This window comes from Marmota marmota, unplaced genomic scaffold, assembly GCF_001458135.2.
Source record: "Marmota marmota marmota unplaced genomic scaffold, marMar, whole genome shotgun sequence".
Lineage (NCBI taxonomy): Eukaryota > Metazoa > Chordata > Mammalia > Rodentia > Sciuridae > Marmota > Marmota marmota.
Window position 1 is genome coordinate 1,738,900 of NW_026000081.1, and position 14,163 is coordinate 1,753,062.

Here is a 14,163-nt window from a genome sequence, read left to right on the forward strand (position 1 = left end):
TTTTTTTTTTTTTTTTTTTAATTTGTACTGGGAATTGAACTCAGCAATGCTCAACCACTGAGCTACATCCCCAACCCCCCTTTTTTAATATTTATTTTTTAGTTATAGGTGGACACAATGTCTTTATCTTACTTTATGTGGTGCTAAGAATAGAACCCAGTGCCTCACGCATGCTAGATGAGTGCTCTACCTCTGAGCCACAACCCCAGTGCTCCCAACCCTGTTTTTACATTTTTTAATTTAGAGAGAGGGTCTCACTGAGTTGCTTAGTGCTTTGCTAAGTTGCTGAGACTGGCTTTGAACTTGCAATTCTCCTGCTTCAGCCTCCCAAGCAGCTGGGATTACCAGTGTGCATACTACACACAGCTCAAGTGCTTTTTCAATATTGTATTTTTTCTTCTTTGTTCTATTAATGGGGATGAATTACACTTAAATATTTTCTAACATTAAACCATCTGTGCTTTACTAAAATAAACTTTACTTGGTCACAATGCATTATCCTTTTTCTGTATTGCTGGATTCTACTTACTAATATTTTGCTTAAAATGTCTGTCTCCATGTTTATTTTTCCCTGGCTGGGCGCCATAGCGCATGCCTGTAATCCCAGTGTTTCAGGAGGCTGAGGCAGGAGGAACATAGGTTCTTTTTTTATGAAATTTTTTATTACTGTGTCATGTTATCTCCAATATACCTTTGAGTATCCTTTTTTGTTGTTATTATTTTTGTTTTTGTACTGGGGGTTGAATCTAGGGACACATAACCACCAAGCCACATCCTGTCCCTTTTTATTTTGAGACAGGGTCTCTCACTAAATTGCTGAGACTGGCATTGAACTTGTGATCTTCCTGCCTCAGCCTCCTGAAACGCTGGGATTACAGGCATGTACTACCATGCCTGGCTAATATACTTCTTTTAGTTATTGTACTATGTATTTTTAATGTATGGCTATTTTATAAAGTGTATTACCTTATAGTACACTTTTTGCATGTCATACATAATTCAGAAACCTTATAATAGTTTGGCTCCATTTTCTCCTTCCTTTTTTGTGCTTTTGTTTCATGTGTTTTACTTCAGTGTGTGTTTGTTTCAAACACTCAGTGGACTTATATTGCCCACATATGTATCTAGACTTGTGTTGTTTATTCTCTATTGCTGTCTAGTTTTTTCTTCTTCTGGGCTGGGTTAAATTCTTTCAACATTCTTTTTGTCTAAGGACATCTTTGTTTTGTAAGTTTTTCACATACTTTTGCTGGATTTAGAATTTATAGTTGGGAAGTTTGTCCCCCTTCCCTCTTTTTATCAATTTAAAGATTTCAGTATATTACTTTCTAACTAACGTAATTTCTGTTAAAGAAGCCAGCTGTCATGTATCATTTTTTCTCTGAGTGCCTTTAGTAATATTTTCTTTGATTATTAGCAGTTTGACCATGATAATGCCTTTCTTTCTATGTGCAGTTTTCTTGGCATTTATCCTCCCTGGGGTTTGCTGAGTTTCTGTAATTACTGGGTTGACAACTTTACTCATATTTGTAAAATTCATGGCCATTAGTTTCTCACATCTTGATTTGTTCTATGGCACTGAGGTTTGAATTCTGGACCTTCTATAGCTAAGCATACACTTTCCCTCTGCACTCTATCCCCAGTACCACATCCTGTGTGATTGAATATTGTCTGTTAATCTATTTTTTTGTTAACCTCAATAATTCCCTACTTCTGTCTTCTCATGTCCAGTCTGCTATTAATAAACCCAAATAATATAAAATTTATCCTTATAGTATACAGTTTTGACAAATGCATACTCTCATGTAACTTCCACCACAGTCAAGATACTAGAATAGCTCCATCACCCCCCAGAATTCCCTCATGCCCTTTGTAGACAGTCTTTGAACTCTACTTCCCCCATCCCCTGGCAACCACTGATCTGTTTCTTATCTCTGTAATTTTACCATTCCCAGGTTGTCATATAACTGAAATAACCTACTATGATTTTTTTCATTTAGTATAATGTACTTAATATTTATCTATGTTACATGTATAGGAGAGTCTATTACTTTTTATTCCTGATTAGTATTCTATTTGCATGGATGTTTATTACCAGTTTTAGAGTATTTGAGTTTTTTTCCCCTGAGTTTTTGGAATTCATGAATAAAACTGCTTTAAACATTGTTTTTTTCCCACAGTGGACATTCACATCTATGAACAGATATTTTCATCCTCTTAGGGAAATACTTAGGAGTAGGGTTGCTTTGTCATACGGTATACATATACTGAGATTCATAAGAAACTTCCAAGGTGTTTTCCAAAGATGGGGTAACATTTTGGAGTCCAACCAGCATGGTATGACTGTCATTCATTGTTTTCGATTTAAAGTCTTATAATTAGTTTTAGGATATTCATTGAATTTTTAAGAAATAAATTCTAATTCTCTGTTGAAATATTCCATTTTTGGATCTATGTAGTCCATCTTTTCTTTTGCTTTCTTCAGTATTAACATGTTACTTTTAAATCTTCGCTAACTCCAATGTCTAGATCTTCTTGGGACTACTTTTGATTGTGTGGTAGTTTCCAAGTCATTTTATTGTGAATTTGATGATTGTTTCTTGAAATAGTAAATGCTATCCAAAATAATATTAAAATAGCTACCATTTTTCCTCTCTCAATCTTACCTCCCTCCTTTCTGCTTCCTCCCTCCTTCTCCTCCCAAGAGACAGTCCACTGAGCAACCTCACTTAGGGATTCTCCCTGCAGATTTGAGTCATTTCCAAGGAATTCTGCTGGAGTGGGGAAAGCCTCTGGAATCTCAGGATGACTAGGTTAAGGAAATGGTATAGTGTCTGTGGGGGAGAGACAGCACCTGGGGCAAGAGTTTACCCCAAAGAAAAGGTTGTCTGAAATGTTCACAGTTCATTCTTTAGCCTCAAATTATGACATTTATTCCAAGAAAAAAAATTACAAAATATCCATCCCTTGGTTTCTTTCCGTTCCCCCTTCCAGGATTGAATGCTGGCTGAGGCTATGTGGTAGGGCAGCCCTCACATGTGAGGTCATCAGCAACACTCAGATGCATCTTCTCAACAGAGGTATCTTAAAAGGTCATGATGTCCCAAAGAGTCCTCTTGTTGTTAATAGCCACATCCTTACTGCCAAAATCTTATAGCAAAACCAATTCTGTGTCTGTAGTTTTCCCTGTTGGTGGGAAAGTCATAGTTGATGACTAAAGAAAACTGTTGCATGTCAGCTTCTCTGGCCAGCATGTCACTGGTAACCAGTATTCTTCTAGAGCCTGAATGGAAATCCCTCATGATCACATCTCATTCTTGGTCTTTATCTCCATTCATGGCAGAGACAGTGAAGTTTTGGGCATGTATCTTCTTAGTGAGCAATCAACCTTCGTTCAGGTGTTGATGAAGATGCCTGCCTGGGTGATAGTCAGTTTCATAAAGTCACAGAGTGTGTTCAGCTTCCACTTCTCTCATTCTGTGTTGATAGAGAATTGGCAGACACCCTCCAGGATAAACTTTTCCTTTCGACAGGAATCGGGAATGGGGTCTCTCATGAACTTCTTTGTTACCCCAAGTACCTCAGAAGGCATTATAGCTGGACACCCCAAAATTACTTAGGTATTGCTGTTGAGCTTTGGGAATTTGTCATAAATCTGCTCCTTGAATCTATAGCTTTTAACATTTCAACAGCTTCATCCAATATAAACATATTAATATTGGGGAGCCAGGTATCTCTGATTATAATAGCATATCACATAGTCAGGGGTACCCATAATGATATGGTCACCTTCCATCTGTAGCTTCTGCACCTCAATACATATATTGATTCCTCCAGTAAGGATGTGATCAGAGGTATAGCCACCTGAGTTTTCTCATCCAATTCTTGAGTGGATTCCAGTACCAAGGCCTGTGTAGCCTTTAGATCTAATTCAGTCTGTTACAGAATCAAGATGGTAAATGTTGTCATTTTTCCAGAATGAGTTTGAACGTTCATGTTAAACATCATGGTAAAACTCTTAATACGAGGAATAATGACTTGCTATTGCATTTCAGAGAACTTTTCAAGGCCATTGGTATAGATGCCATGAATGAGGGACTCTTGAGAGATTTATGTCATCAAAGTTGTCAGCAGTCTTCATTCCAGTTACTTTTCTTTTTTCTTTTTTTAAATTATTATTATTATTTTTTGCATTACAATTCTTAATACACCTCCAGTTACTTTTTTTTATTAGTTGTTCAAGACAATACAGCGATCTTGACATATCATACATTTGATTCAAATAGGGTATGAATTCTCATTTTTCCATGTGTACAGATTGCAGGATCACATTGGTTATACATCTAGCAATCCTAGAGTCAGTTGTATTCTGCTGCCCTCCCTATCCTCTCCTCCCCTCCCCTCCCCTCCCATCCCTTTTCTCTACCCATTCTACTGTGACACTTATCTCTCTCTCTCTCTTTTTTTTTTCCCTTCACTTCCAGTTACATTTGATGATGCCTTCAGCCTCTCATAAGGCTAATGTTTCTGGATTAGGAATTCTGATTTGCAGGCATGATTCTTAGAAACTTATTGACTATTTTATCACTTGGATATTGACCTCTTTCCTGTTCTACTTACTAATTTTTAATTGTGTGTTAGACATAGTGTATTATACATTGCAGAGACTCCAGATAACGTTCTCTCTGCATTAAGTGTTAAGTTTCATCTGGCAAGTAGTTAAATTGCTAAAGAATAACCTTGACTATGTTGAGACTTCATGTTAGGTGGTGTTTATGATGAGTATATTTCACTTTTGCACTTAAGTCCTAGGTCATAGTCCTAGGACTAAATGTTTAGGGTGTTCAATTAGGTCTCTACTTTGAATCTGAGAATGTTAATATTTTCTTAGCACTAAGACCCCTTCAAATCTCTGTGTAGTAATTAACCCAATAGTTGTCCACTAGGCCTCTGAGAGTTCTGCCCTGTATGTGTGCAGATTAGGGGCCCAAGGACACCATGCTATACATTTTGGGTTATATTCTACCTGGTTCCTTTCTCTCTGGCACCCTGCTCCCCAAATCCTACCTTAGCAGTTTCAAATGCTAATCTTTTTTTTTTCTTTTCCCAGAGAGATAATTGTTTTCTTCTTCTCAGACTTTACTTTCAGTGTGGTTTGGAAAACATCTCCAGGGAGAAGTCAGGGTGAATGCAAGAATCACCTTCTGTACTTTCCTTCACTCATAACTGTTTTTTATCCGTTGCCTAAAAATTCTTGTTTTATTTATTTGTCCATTCAATTTTGTTTGTAGGGGGAGAGTAATTTTGATATCATCTATTTTGTCTTGACTAAAATTAAAAGCTTCATAAAGTTTTCTTTTAAAAATTTGCCAAATGTAGCCAGATATGGTGGTGCATGCCTGGAATCCCAGCAACTTGGGAAGCTGAGGCAGGAGGATGGCAAGTTCAAGGCCAGCCTCAGCAACTTAGCAGGACCCTAAGCAACTTAGTGAGGCCCTGTGTCAAAAATAAGAAAGGCTGGGGATGTGACTCAGTGGTAAAGCACCCCTGTGTTATCCTCAGTACCCAAATATAAATGAATAAATAAAATTTTGCCAAATGTTTAGTAAATTAACTAAATTTAGTAGCTTAACTAATACTTCAGAATTTAAAAGTTGTAGCATAGAGTAAATTAATCATAGGTTTACTCAAAATATTTTTATTTTTCTTAGACATCACTTAGTGCTCTTACCCAGCTGATGAAAAAGATGCCCCATTTCCGTAAACAGATTACCAAGGTAAGCAATATTGTCTGTAAGGTATTGTATTGTTATTAGTTATTTGATCTAGCCAGTCCTGTAGTTAAGATTAGCAGTGACTTTCATGGAATATTTTTTGTGCATTGTCCTCTAAAACTCTTAAGATTGAAATATCCCAATATCTAAGCTTTCCAATAACATTTCTACATATGTCATTTAGATTTATTCAAATCCAGCATAGACTTTTTTTGTCTTTATCTTGAACTGCTAAGCAGAATAATTTTAGTATTTATCAATCTCATAGGAATTCAGCAGTATATTGACCAGTGGTTGTCATTCTACATGTTACTTTATATTAGTAGTTATATATTAATAGATTAAGGAGGTTTTAAGCTGGTGGGGGCAGGGGGCTCTGGTAAACTTTTTTTTCCTCTGTTATTCCAGGTCTTTTTCCATATCACTGTCAGAATAACTTTTATATACTTTTATCATGTTGTACTCCAGTCAGAACCAATGAAACCTTTTCTGTTGGTCTTTAGGGGCTCACTGTTTTGGGGGGTTTTGTTTTTATTTTTGTTTTTGTTGTAAATGGACACAATATCTTTTTATTTATTTTTTTTATGTGGTGCTGAGGATCGAACCCAGTGCCTCACACATGCAAGGCAAGTGCTTAGCCACTGAGCTACAGCCCTAGCCCCTCACTGTATTTTTTTGTCACCTTATTTTTATTCTCAAATTCATCACAAATTCAGCACTTCCATTCTAGTTTTTGTTGATTATCTCCCTTTATTCCCCCAGACATCTAGTTATTAATCTTGCCTTCATCTTTGGTGTAAAATCATAATATGAGGTAGCTAGGCGAACATTATCCCCATTGTGCAGACAGGGAAACTGAGGCTAAGAAGATGTGGTGGCAGTGGGCTGTGAGGTGGAGGTGTTTGGCTTGAAGCCAAAACAGTCTGATGGCAAGGTGCTTTACCTCCCTGAGCCATAGTGGACCTCACAGGCACTGGCAGGCACTGGGGCTGGTTGGGGATCCTGGCCTCAATGTGCTTTGCACACAAGGCCAGGTGCTGGCAGGCGGTATACAGAAAGTACACAGGTGACAGACTGCTTGCACATTGCAGCAGAAGTTCACATGCAGCACTTGTAGCATGTGCCAGCGTGCCACCATAGCCTGCTTGTTCCCATTGATCACATCAATTTTCACTTCCTTTCTTGAGCTGTTTCCCTTACTTGTAGTTTACCTTCTTTCACAATGGTTTTCTCCATTGTTCTTTTAATATTATCATTTGCATTAAAATGCTTTAAATGATTGATTTCTTCTGTTTTTCAGCAAGTTGTTCATCTTAATTTAGCAGAAGATTGCATGAATAAGTTCAAGCTTAATATAGAAAAGCTCTGTAAAACTGAACAGGTATGAGCAAAGTCAGAAATACTTATGTTTATAGATTTCCATAATGAACTTTGTAAGTTAAAATGTAATACTTTGCTGAATACAATGGTTGATTTTCTCAAAATCACAGACTCTTAGAAGGAGACCAACTTAGACAAGCATGTTAATACATATAAATCATTTCCCAATAGTGTTAGTCAACTTGCTGTTCCTGTAAGAAATACCTGAGACAATCACCTTATAAGGAGAAAAAGGTTATTTTGCTTCAGTTTTGGTTTGTTGATCAAAACTCAGTTTTTTAAAAATATTTTAGTTGTAAATGGACACATACCTTTATTTTGTTTATTTGGGGTTTTTAAATATTTATTTTTTAGTTGTAGTTGGATACAGTACCTTTATTTTATTTATTTTTATGTGGTGCTGAGGATCAAACCCAGGACTTCACACATGCTAGGCGAAGCCCTACTGCTGAGCCAAGACCCCAGTCCTGTTTATTTAGTTTTTTTTTATGTGATGCTAGAGAGCAAACCCAGTGCCTCACACATGCAAGGCAAGCGCTCTACCACTGAGCCACAACCCTAGCCCCTCAAAACTCAGTTTTGTAGGTTTCAGTACATGATCAGTTGGCCTTGTTTCTTTTTAGTCCTATGGTGAGGCAGCACATGGCATCAGTACATGTCAGAGCGAAACTGCTTGTATTGCAGCCAGAAATCAAAGAGGAAGAAAGAACGGGTATGAGTTCTACTATCCTTTTCAAGGGCATACCCCCCCAGTGACCTAAAGATCTCCCAGGAGGCCCCACTTCTTAAAATTTCTACTACCTCCCAATAGTGCCATGTTGGTGGCGGTATCTTAGTAAACAGTCCTTTCTAATCCATGATTATGTATTTTGGTTGAATGGAGTGATTTAGGTTTGGGGAGCATTATTTGAGTACAGGATTAAATATAACACCCTGCAGAGAACTGCATAGGCACATTATATTTGTTTTAAGAAGCTTTATGTATAATGTTTCAACCAATTAGATCATTGTACTCTTCACAGAAACAGAATGCAAGTTGTATATAATATTAACTATTCTAGTAGCCACATTAAAAAGGGAAAAAGAAAGTACAATTAATTTTCACAATATGTTTGACTTGGGGCAGGGGTTATGGCTTAGTGGTAGAGTGCTCACCTAGCATACGTGAGGCACTGGGTTCGATGCTCAGCACCACATAAAAATGAAATAAAGATATTATGTCCACCTACAACTAAAAAATAAATATATTTAAAAAATATGTTTCACATAACCTGATATACCCAAAATATTTCAACTTATAAACATAAAATTATTAATGAAATATTTTACTTTTTTCACACCAATTATTCAAAATCTGGTATTTTACTCCCAGAGCATATCTTAATTCAGATTGACTACATTTCAAGTGCTTACTAGCCACGTGTGGCTGGTGGCTACCATATTGGATAGCATAGGTTTAGATTAATGATTTTCTTCTCTGATTTACTTTTTGACCTTTTGCGTTTTGTACAACAATAGTTTACAAATGATGTCCACATTTTCCTGTGAAATGTGTGTTCTGGGGGCTGGGGTTGTAGCTCAGTGGTAGAGTACTTGCCTTGTACTTGTGAGGCCCTGGGTTTGATCCTCAGCACCACATAAAAATAAACAAATAAAAATAAAGTTAAAAAAAGAAAGAAATGTGTGTTTTGTTAAAATTTGATGACTTCATAATAGGTATTTTTAAATAAAAAATGAATTTGGTATATATTTTTTTTAGTTGTAGTAGGACACAATACCTTTATTTTATTTATTTTTATGTGGTGCTGAGGATTGAACTCAGGACCTTGCATGTGCTAGGCGAGTGTTCTACTGCTGAGCCACATCCCCAGCTCAAGACCACTGACTTTTATTTTCATTAAGGACCTGGCACTTGGAACTGATGCAGAAGGACAGAAGGTGAAAGATGCTATGAGAGTACTTCTTCCAGTTCTACTCAACAAAAATCATGATAATTGTGATAAAATAAGAGCAATCCTACTTTATATCTTCAGTACTAATGGTAATTGATATTTTGTTTATTTTCATTAACACATTAAAGTACCCAGTTCTACAATGATTTTTTAATAAATAGTTTTCTACTAATCATAAGAGAATCTTTGGAAACTCAAAGGTAGTGGCTTAAGTTGGTTAAGATAAATACAAGGGAAAATAGGAATTAGAAGACTGAAGGGGACATAAATGGACTGTTTGATTTTTTTTGTTTTGTGGTTTTTTTTTGGACTGTTTGGTTTTTCAAAAGCTTTATTTGTGGTATATGTAACCTAGAATTGATTGCAGTAGCAATTATGTAAATTGAGTACACACTAATATTTTTTTAACGTATCTAAGGAACTACGGAAGAAAATTTGGACAGGTTGATCCAGAATGTAAAGATAGAAAATGAGAGTGACATGATTCGTAACTGGAGTTACCTTGGTGTTCCCATTGTTCCCCAAGTAAGAAATCTTACATTGTGTGTGTGTGTGTGTGTGTGTGTGTGTATATATATATATATATATTCTTACATATATGTATGTGTGGAGTTTTTGAGTTAATCATGTTGGGTTTTTTTAAATGTGGGAATTCATATAGACAGTCTTCTTAATTTCATACTATAGATTTTGACTAAGCAATTAAAACTTAAAAATCCTGATTTCTTGTCATTTCCATATGAGAGTAATTTGGACAGATAACGATTTTCTAGTGAATTTGTATTCTATGGGTTCTGTTATAATTTGTTCTTTATTCTTTTCTCTTTAATGATTCATTTATAGCAATTGTCATTTTAGTTATACATTTGAATTGGAATATAGCACAAAAAATAATTATATTCTCTTGCTTTAAAAATCTAGGCTCAAAGTTAAGTTTGGGAAGAACTTCTATTTAGAATCCCATTCTTGGGCTGGGGTTATAGCTCAGTGGTAGAGCACTTACCTAACACATTTGAGGTACTGGGTTCAATCCTTAGTACCACATAAAAATAAATAAATAAAGTAAAGGTATTGTGTTCACTTACAACTACAAAAATTTTTTTTAAAGATTCCCATTCTTTCCAGAATCCCATTCTTTCCTATTATTTTGATACTTTTATTTGAATAAATGTATTTCCTTATGCTCTCATAAATTTTAGCACTACAGCTCAAATATTTTTTTTACATTTTTTTATTAGTTGCTCATGACAATACAATGATCTTGACATATCATACATTTGAAATCATAAATTTCTCATTTTTCCAAGTGTACAGGTTGCAGAATCACATTGGTTATATGGCCACGTATATACATACAGCAATACTAGTGTCTATTTTATTCTACTGCCCTTCCTATCCCCCCTTCCCCTCGCCTCCCCTCGCATCACCTCTCTCTACCCAATCTAATGTGACACATTTCTCTCTTTTTTTTTCCTTCCCCCTCACATCATCATACATGTATTTTGTATAACGATGAGGGTCTCCTTCCATCTTCTGTGCAATTCCCCTTCTCCCTCCCATTCCTTCCCACCTCTCTTCCCTATTTAGTGGTAATCTTCTTCTCATGCTCTTCCTCCCTGCACAGCTCAAATATTGTTCAGTGAAGTTATGTGACTATACCTACTTCATTTTTTTTTAAGGAAGTACTTCCACTCTTGATTTTTTGTTCATTTGTGTTACTGGGGATTGAATACAGGGTTTAGTCCTGTACCACTGAGCTATATCCCCAGCCCACTCTTAGTTTTAAGTCAAATGCAATATAATATTTTCTGATAAATTAAATATCTTTGTTAGGAAGCATAAGATTATTATATTACTGAATAAAATTACTGGGTTTTTAAAAATATTTTTTAGTGTTGATGGACATTTATTTTATTCATTTATTTATATGCAGTGCTGAGAATTGAACCTAGTGACTCACACATGTGAGTGACTACCTCTGAGCCACAACACCAGCCCCAAATTACTGGTTTTTAATTTTTTTTTTTTCCTCTATTGATATTAGTCTCAACAAGGCAAACCATTAAGAAAGGATCGGTCTGCAGAAGAAACTTTTCAACTTTCTCGATGGACACCTTTTATTAAAGATATTATGGAGGTAAATATCATTAAGTTTCTACTTACTTCTGAATGCCTTCTGTAGAGCACTCTTGAACTCTTTTTATGTTTAGCTGTCATTGGAGTATGTCTAATGGGGCAGGAATTTTCTGCAATGCTTGGTGGATTCACCAAAAAAGGCTACATCTGGGTCAAAGGAGGAGAGGATGATCTTGAAGATTCTTAACTAAGAAAAACACACCACTGTATGTCTCAAAATAAATAAGTAAATAAAAATAAGCACACATCTGCTTTATGAAAAGCAATACCATTGTTTTAAATAACTATAGGTAGTATAAGTGGAATTATGTGAATGAAAATTCAACAGAACAACATTCACATATATACCACTGTTAGAAACCATTAAATGCCAGTACTCTTAGTAGTATATTAGTGATTAAAATATAAACTTCATATAGTTGCTATTAGATCTAACATATGAATAATGCATTTAGAACTGTTTTTTTCCTAGAAAATAGTATTCAATTATAGGAAATTGTAAAATGAACTAATTTAAAAATTACCTTATGAGGGGGCTGGGATTGTGGTTCAGGGGTAGAGTGCTCCCCTAGCATGGGTGGGACCCGGGTTCAATCCTCAGCACCACATAAAAATAAAGGCATTGTGTTGTGTTCATTAAAAAAAAAAAAAAAAGCTCTATGCAAAGCAGAGAATTACGAAGTGAACACAGTAGGTATTTAAAAAAAAATTACCTTATGAGCTCAATAAAATAGTAATTTATTCCAGCTTTCCTTTGACTTAAACTTCAATTTATACTTTCCTCTGAGTGCTAATTTGGTACATATTACTATGATTTTTTTTTTGTTTTGCTAGATTAATTCATACATGTGTAAACATACATGAAAAATCTAAAGAACTTAGTTTTCTGCAATGTAACTTTTTTCCCCTTCAGCAATTACAGAAAACTAAGTGATTTATCTTAAGCTGGTATTTTAAAAATAAATATTTAAAAATCACTTTAACAGTAATTTGCTTATTAAATCAGTGACAATCTTGGGCTTGTAGGATTTCTCCTGAAACACAATTTCTTCCTCTCTTATGATCTTATTGAAATAGTCTTGACTACTTTGTGCTCACTTCTTGTGCCTGCTTGTCTGTACCATTTGTATTGTTTGTAATACAGTGATGTCCAAAAAAATTATTATTATTTTTTGTACCAGAGGATGAACCCAGGGGTGCTTAACCACTGAGCTACATCCCTAGCCCTTTTTAATTTTTATTTTGAGACAGAGTCTTGGTAAATTGCTGAAAGCCTGCTAAGTTGTTGAGCCTGCCTTGAACTTGGAATCCTCCTTCCTTAGCCTCCCGAGTCACTGGGATTATAGGCATGCACCACTATACCCAGCTCCAAAATTTTGATCATATAGACCTAATTATAAAAAATGTGAACATGAATCTTTTTATAAGTGATAGATTAACATACTAATAAAGCATATATAATCTCTGTATAAAATATATTCATTATACTTAAGTATATCGTAAAATGCACCACTGAACAAAGGGAAAATTCTAGCAAATAAAGTGAAAAGAAAAACTTTCTTCATGTCATTGGATTGTTTTGAGTATCTCTAAGCCGGGTGTGTGCAACCTACTTTAGAGTCATTGCTGTTAATGACAAAGTCTTGAAGGTATGTCAGAACTGGGATAGTATTTAGAACCCCTAGCACTCTGTAGTTAAAAAAGGTCCTTGTGCCAATGCAGGGACCTTCCTAATGAAGAAAGATAGGTCTGCAATAAATAGTAGTTGAATAAGTAAGTAAATGATAGTGTTAGTTTTTGAAGCAACTGAGTTTCAGAAAGGACCAATCTTGGGGATGGGGTAGTGGCTCAGCGGTAGTGCGCTTGCTTAGCATGTGTGAGGCACTGGGTTTGATTCTCAGCACCGCATACAAGTAAATAAAAATAAAGGTTCATCAACAACTAAAAAATATTAAAAAAAAAGAACTAATCTTGTTATCTGTTTATATTCTTAATGTTTTGTTATCTGTTTATGTTCTTAATGTTTATTTATTATAAATACAAATTTTGTCCTTCACTCAAAACAAACAAATCTTCAACTTAAAATATCTTTTTAATGGTGTTAACTCTTTTCTTCTCTAGGATGCCATTGATAATAGATTAGATTCAAAGGAGTGGCCGTATTGTTCTCAGTGTCCAGCAGTTTGGAACGGCTCTGGAGCTGTAAGGTAAAACTTATAAATGAAAGTCAGTGAAATTTTCAGTGTGATGCTACAGACTAATAATTGAAAGTAGTAAATAGGTACTCTCGTATTTGGCAACTCTCTTTGAAGCATATAGTCACATCAGAGGTAGTTTTTCTTTAGCTGTAACCTATTTTAAATGAGTTCAGGTAAGCAATATGAAAACATAGTTTATTTAAAAAAATATTTTAATAAATATTTCATTTATTTAATAAATAAAAAGTCCCCCACCTTTCTTTTCAAATAGCAGAGGCCTTTTTGACAATTTTTATGATGGAATATTTGAAACATTCAGAAAGATATAGAAAATATTATAATGTATTCCCTTATACTCAAGTACCCAGCTTAACAAATAAATCATTATAAATATAATTCACACTTCCTATATATTACTCTCTACTTTTATTATTTTTCCTTTCTTCCCTATCCTTAATTTTGTGTTTTTAATCTGTCTTTATGCTTTTCCTATCTATATTTGTATCCTAAACAATATTTTGAGTTATGTTTTACAATAATTTTTTTTTTTTTTTTTAATCTTTGGCTTTCAGCAGTTTAATTATTTTGTGTCTAGGTACAGTTCTTTGTGTTTATTCTACCTGCAGTTTGTTGAGTTTCTTGGATTTGCAAGTTAATTGTTTTTTAGATTTTTTAAAATGTTTTTTATTAGTGCATTACAGTTATACATAACATATTTTTGAT

The 14,163-nt window shown here is 34.9% G+C and overlaps 1 protein-coding gene and 1 pseudogene across 2 annotated transcripts in view; one reads left to right on the top strand and one right to left on the bottom strand.

Moving 5' to 3' along the window:
• Stxbp3 (syntaxin binding protein 3) overlaps positions 1 to 14,163 on the top strand; it is a 67,565-nt gene that overhangs the window by 45,547 nt on the left and 7,855 nt on the right. The window contains exons 12-17 of one of the 2 annotated variants that reach the window (XM_015505097.2): positions 5,712 to 5,777; positions 7,075 to 7,155; positions 9,057 to 9,195; positions 9,525 to 9,631; positions 11,151 to 11,243; positions 13,364 to 13,449. In XM_015505097.2, coding sequence (XP_015360583.1) covers positions 5,712 to 5,777; positions 7,075 to 7,155; positions 9,057 to 9,195; positions 9,525 to 9,631; positions 11,151 to 11,243; positions 13,364 to 13,449 — 572 coding nt within the window. The remainder of the gene's footprint in view (positions 1 to 5,711; positions 5,778 to 7,074; positions 7,156 to 9,056; positions 9,196 to 9,524; positions 9,632 to 11,150; positions 11,244 to 13,363; positions 13,450 to 14,163) is intronic. The other variant, XM_048815084.1, reaches the window with a different exon arrangement.
• Positions 3,014 to 4,141, bottom strand: LOC107158549 (annotated as a pseudogene).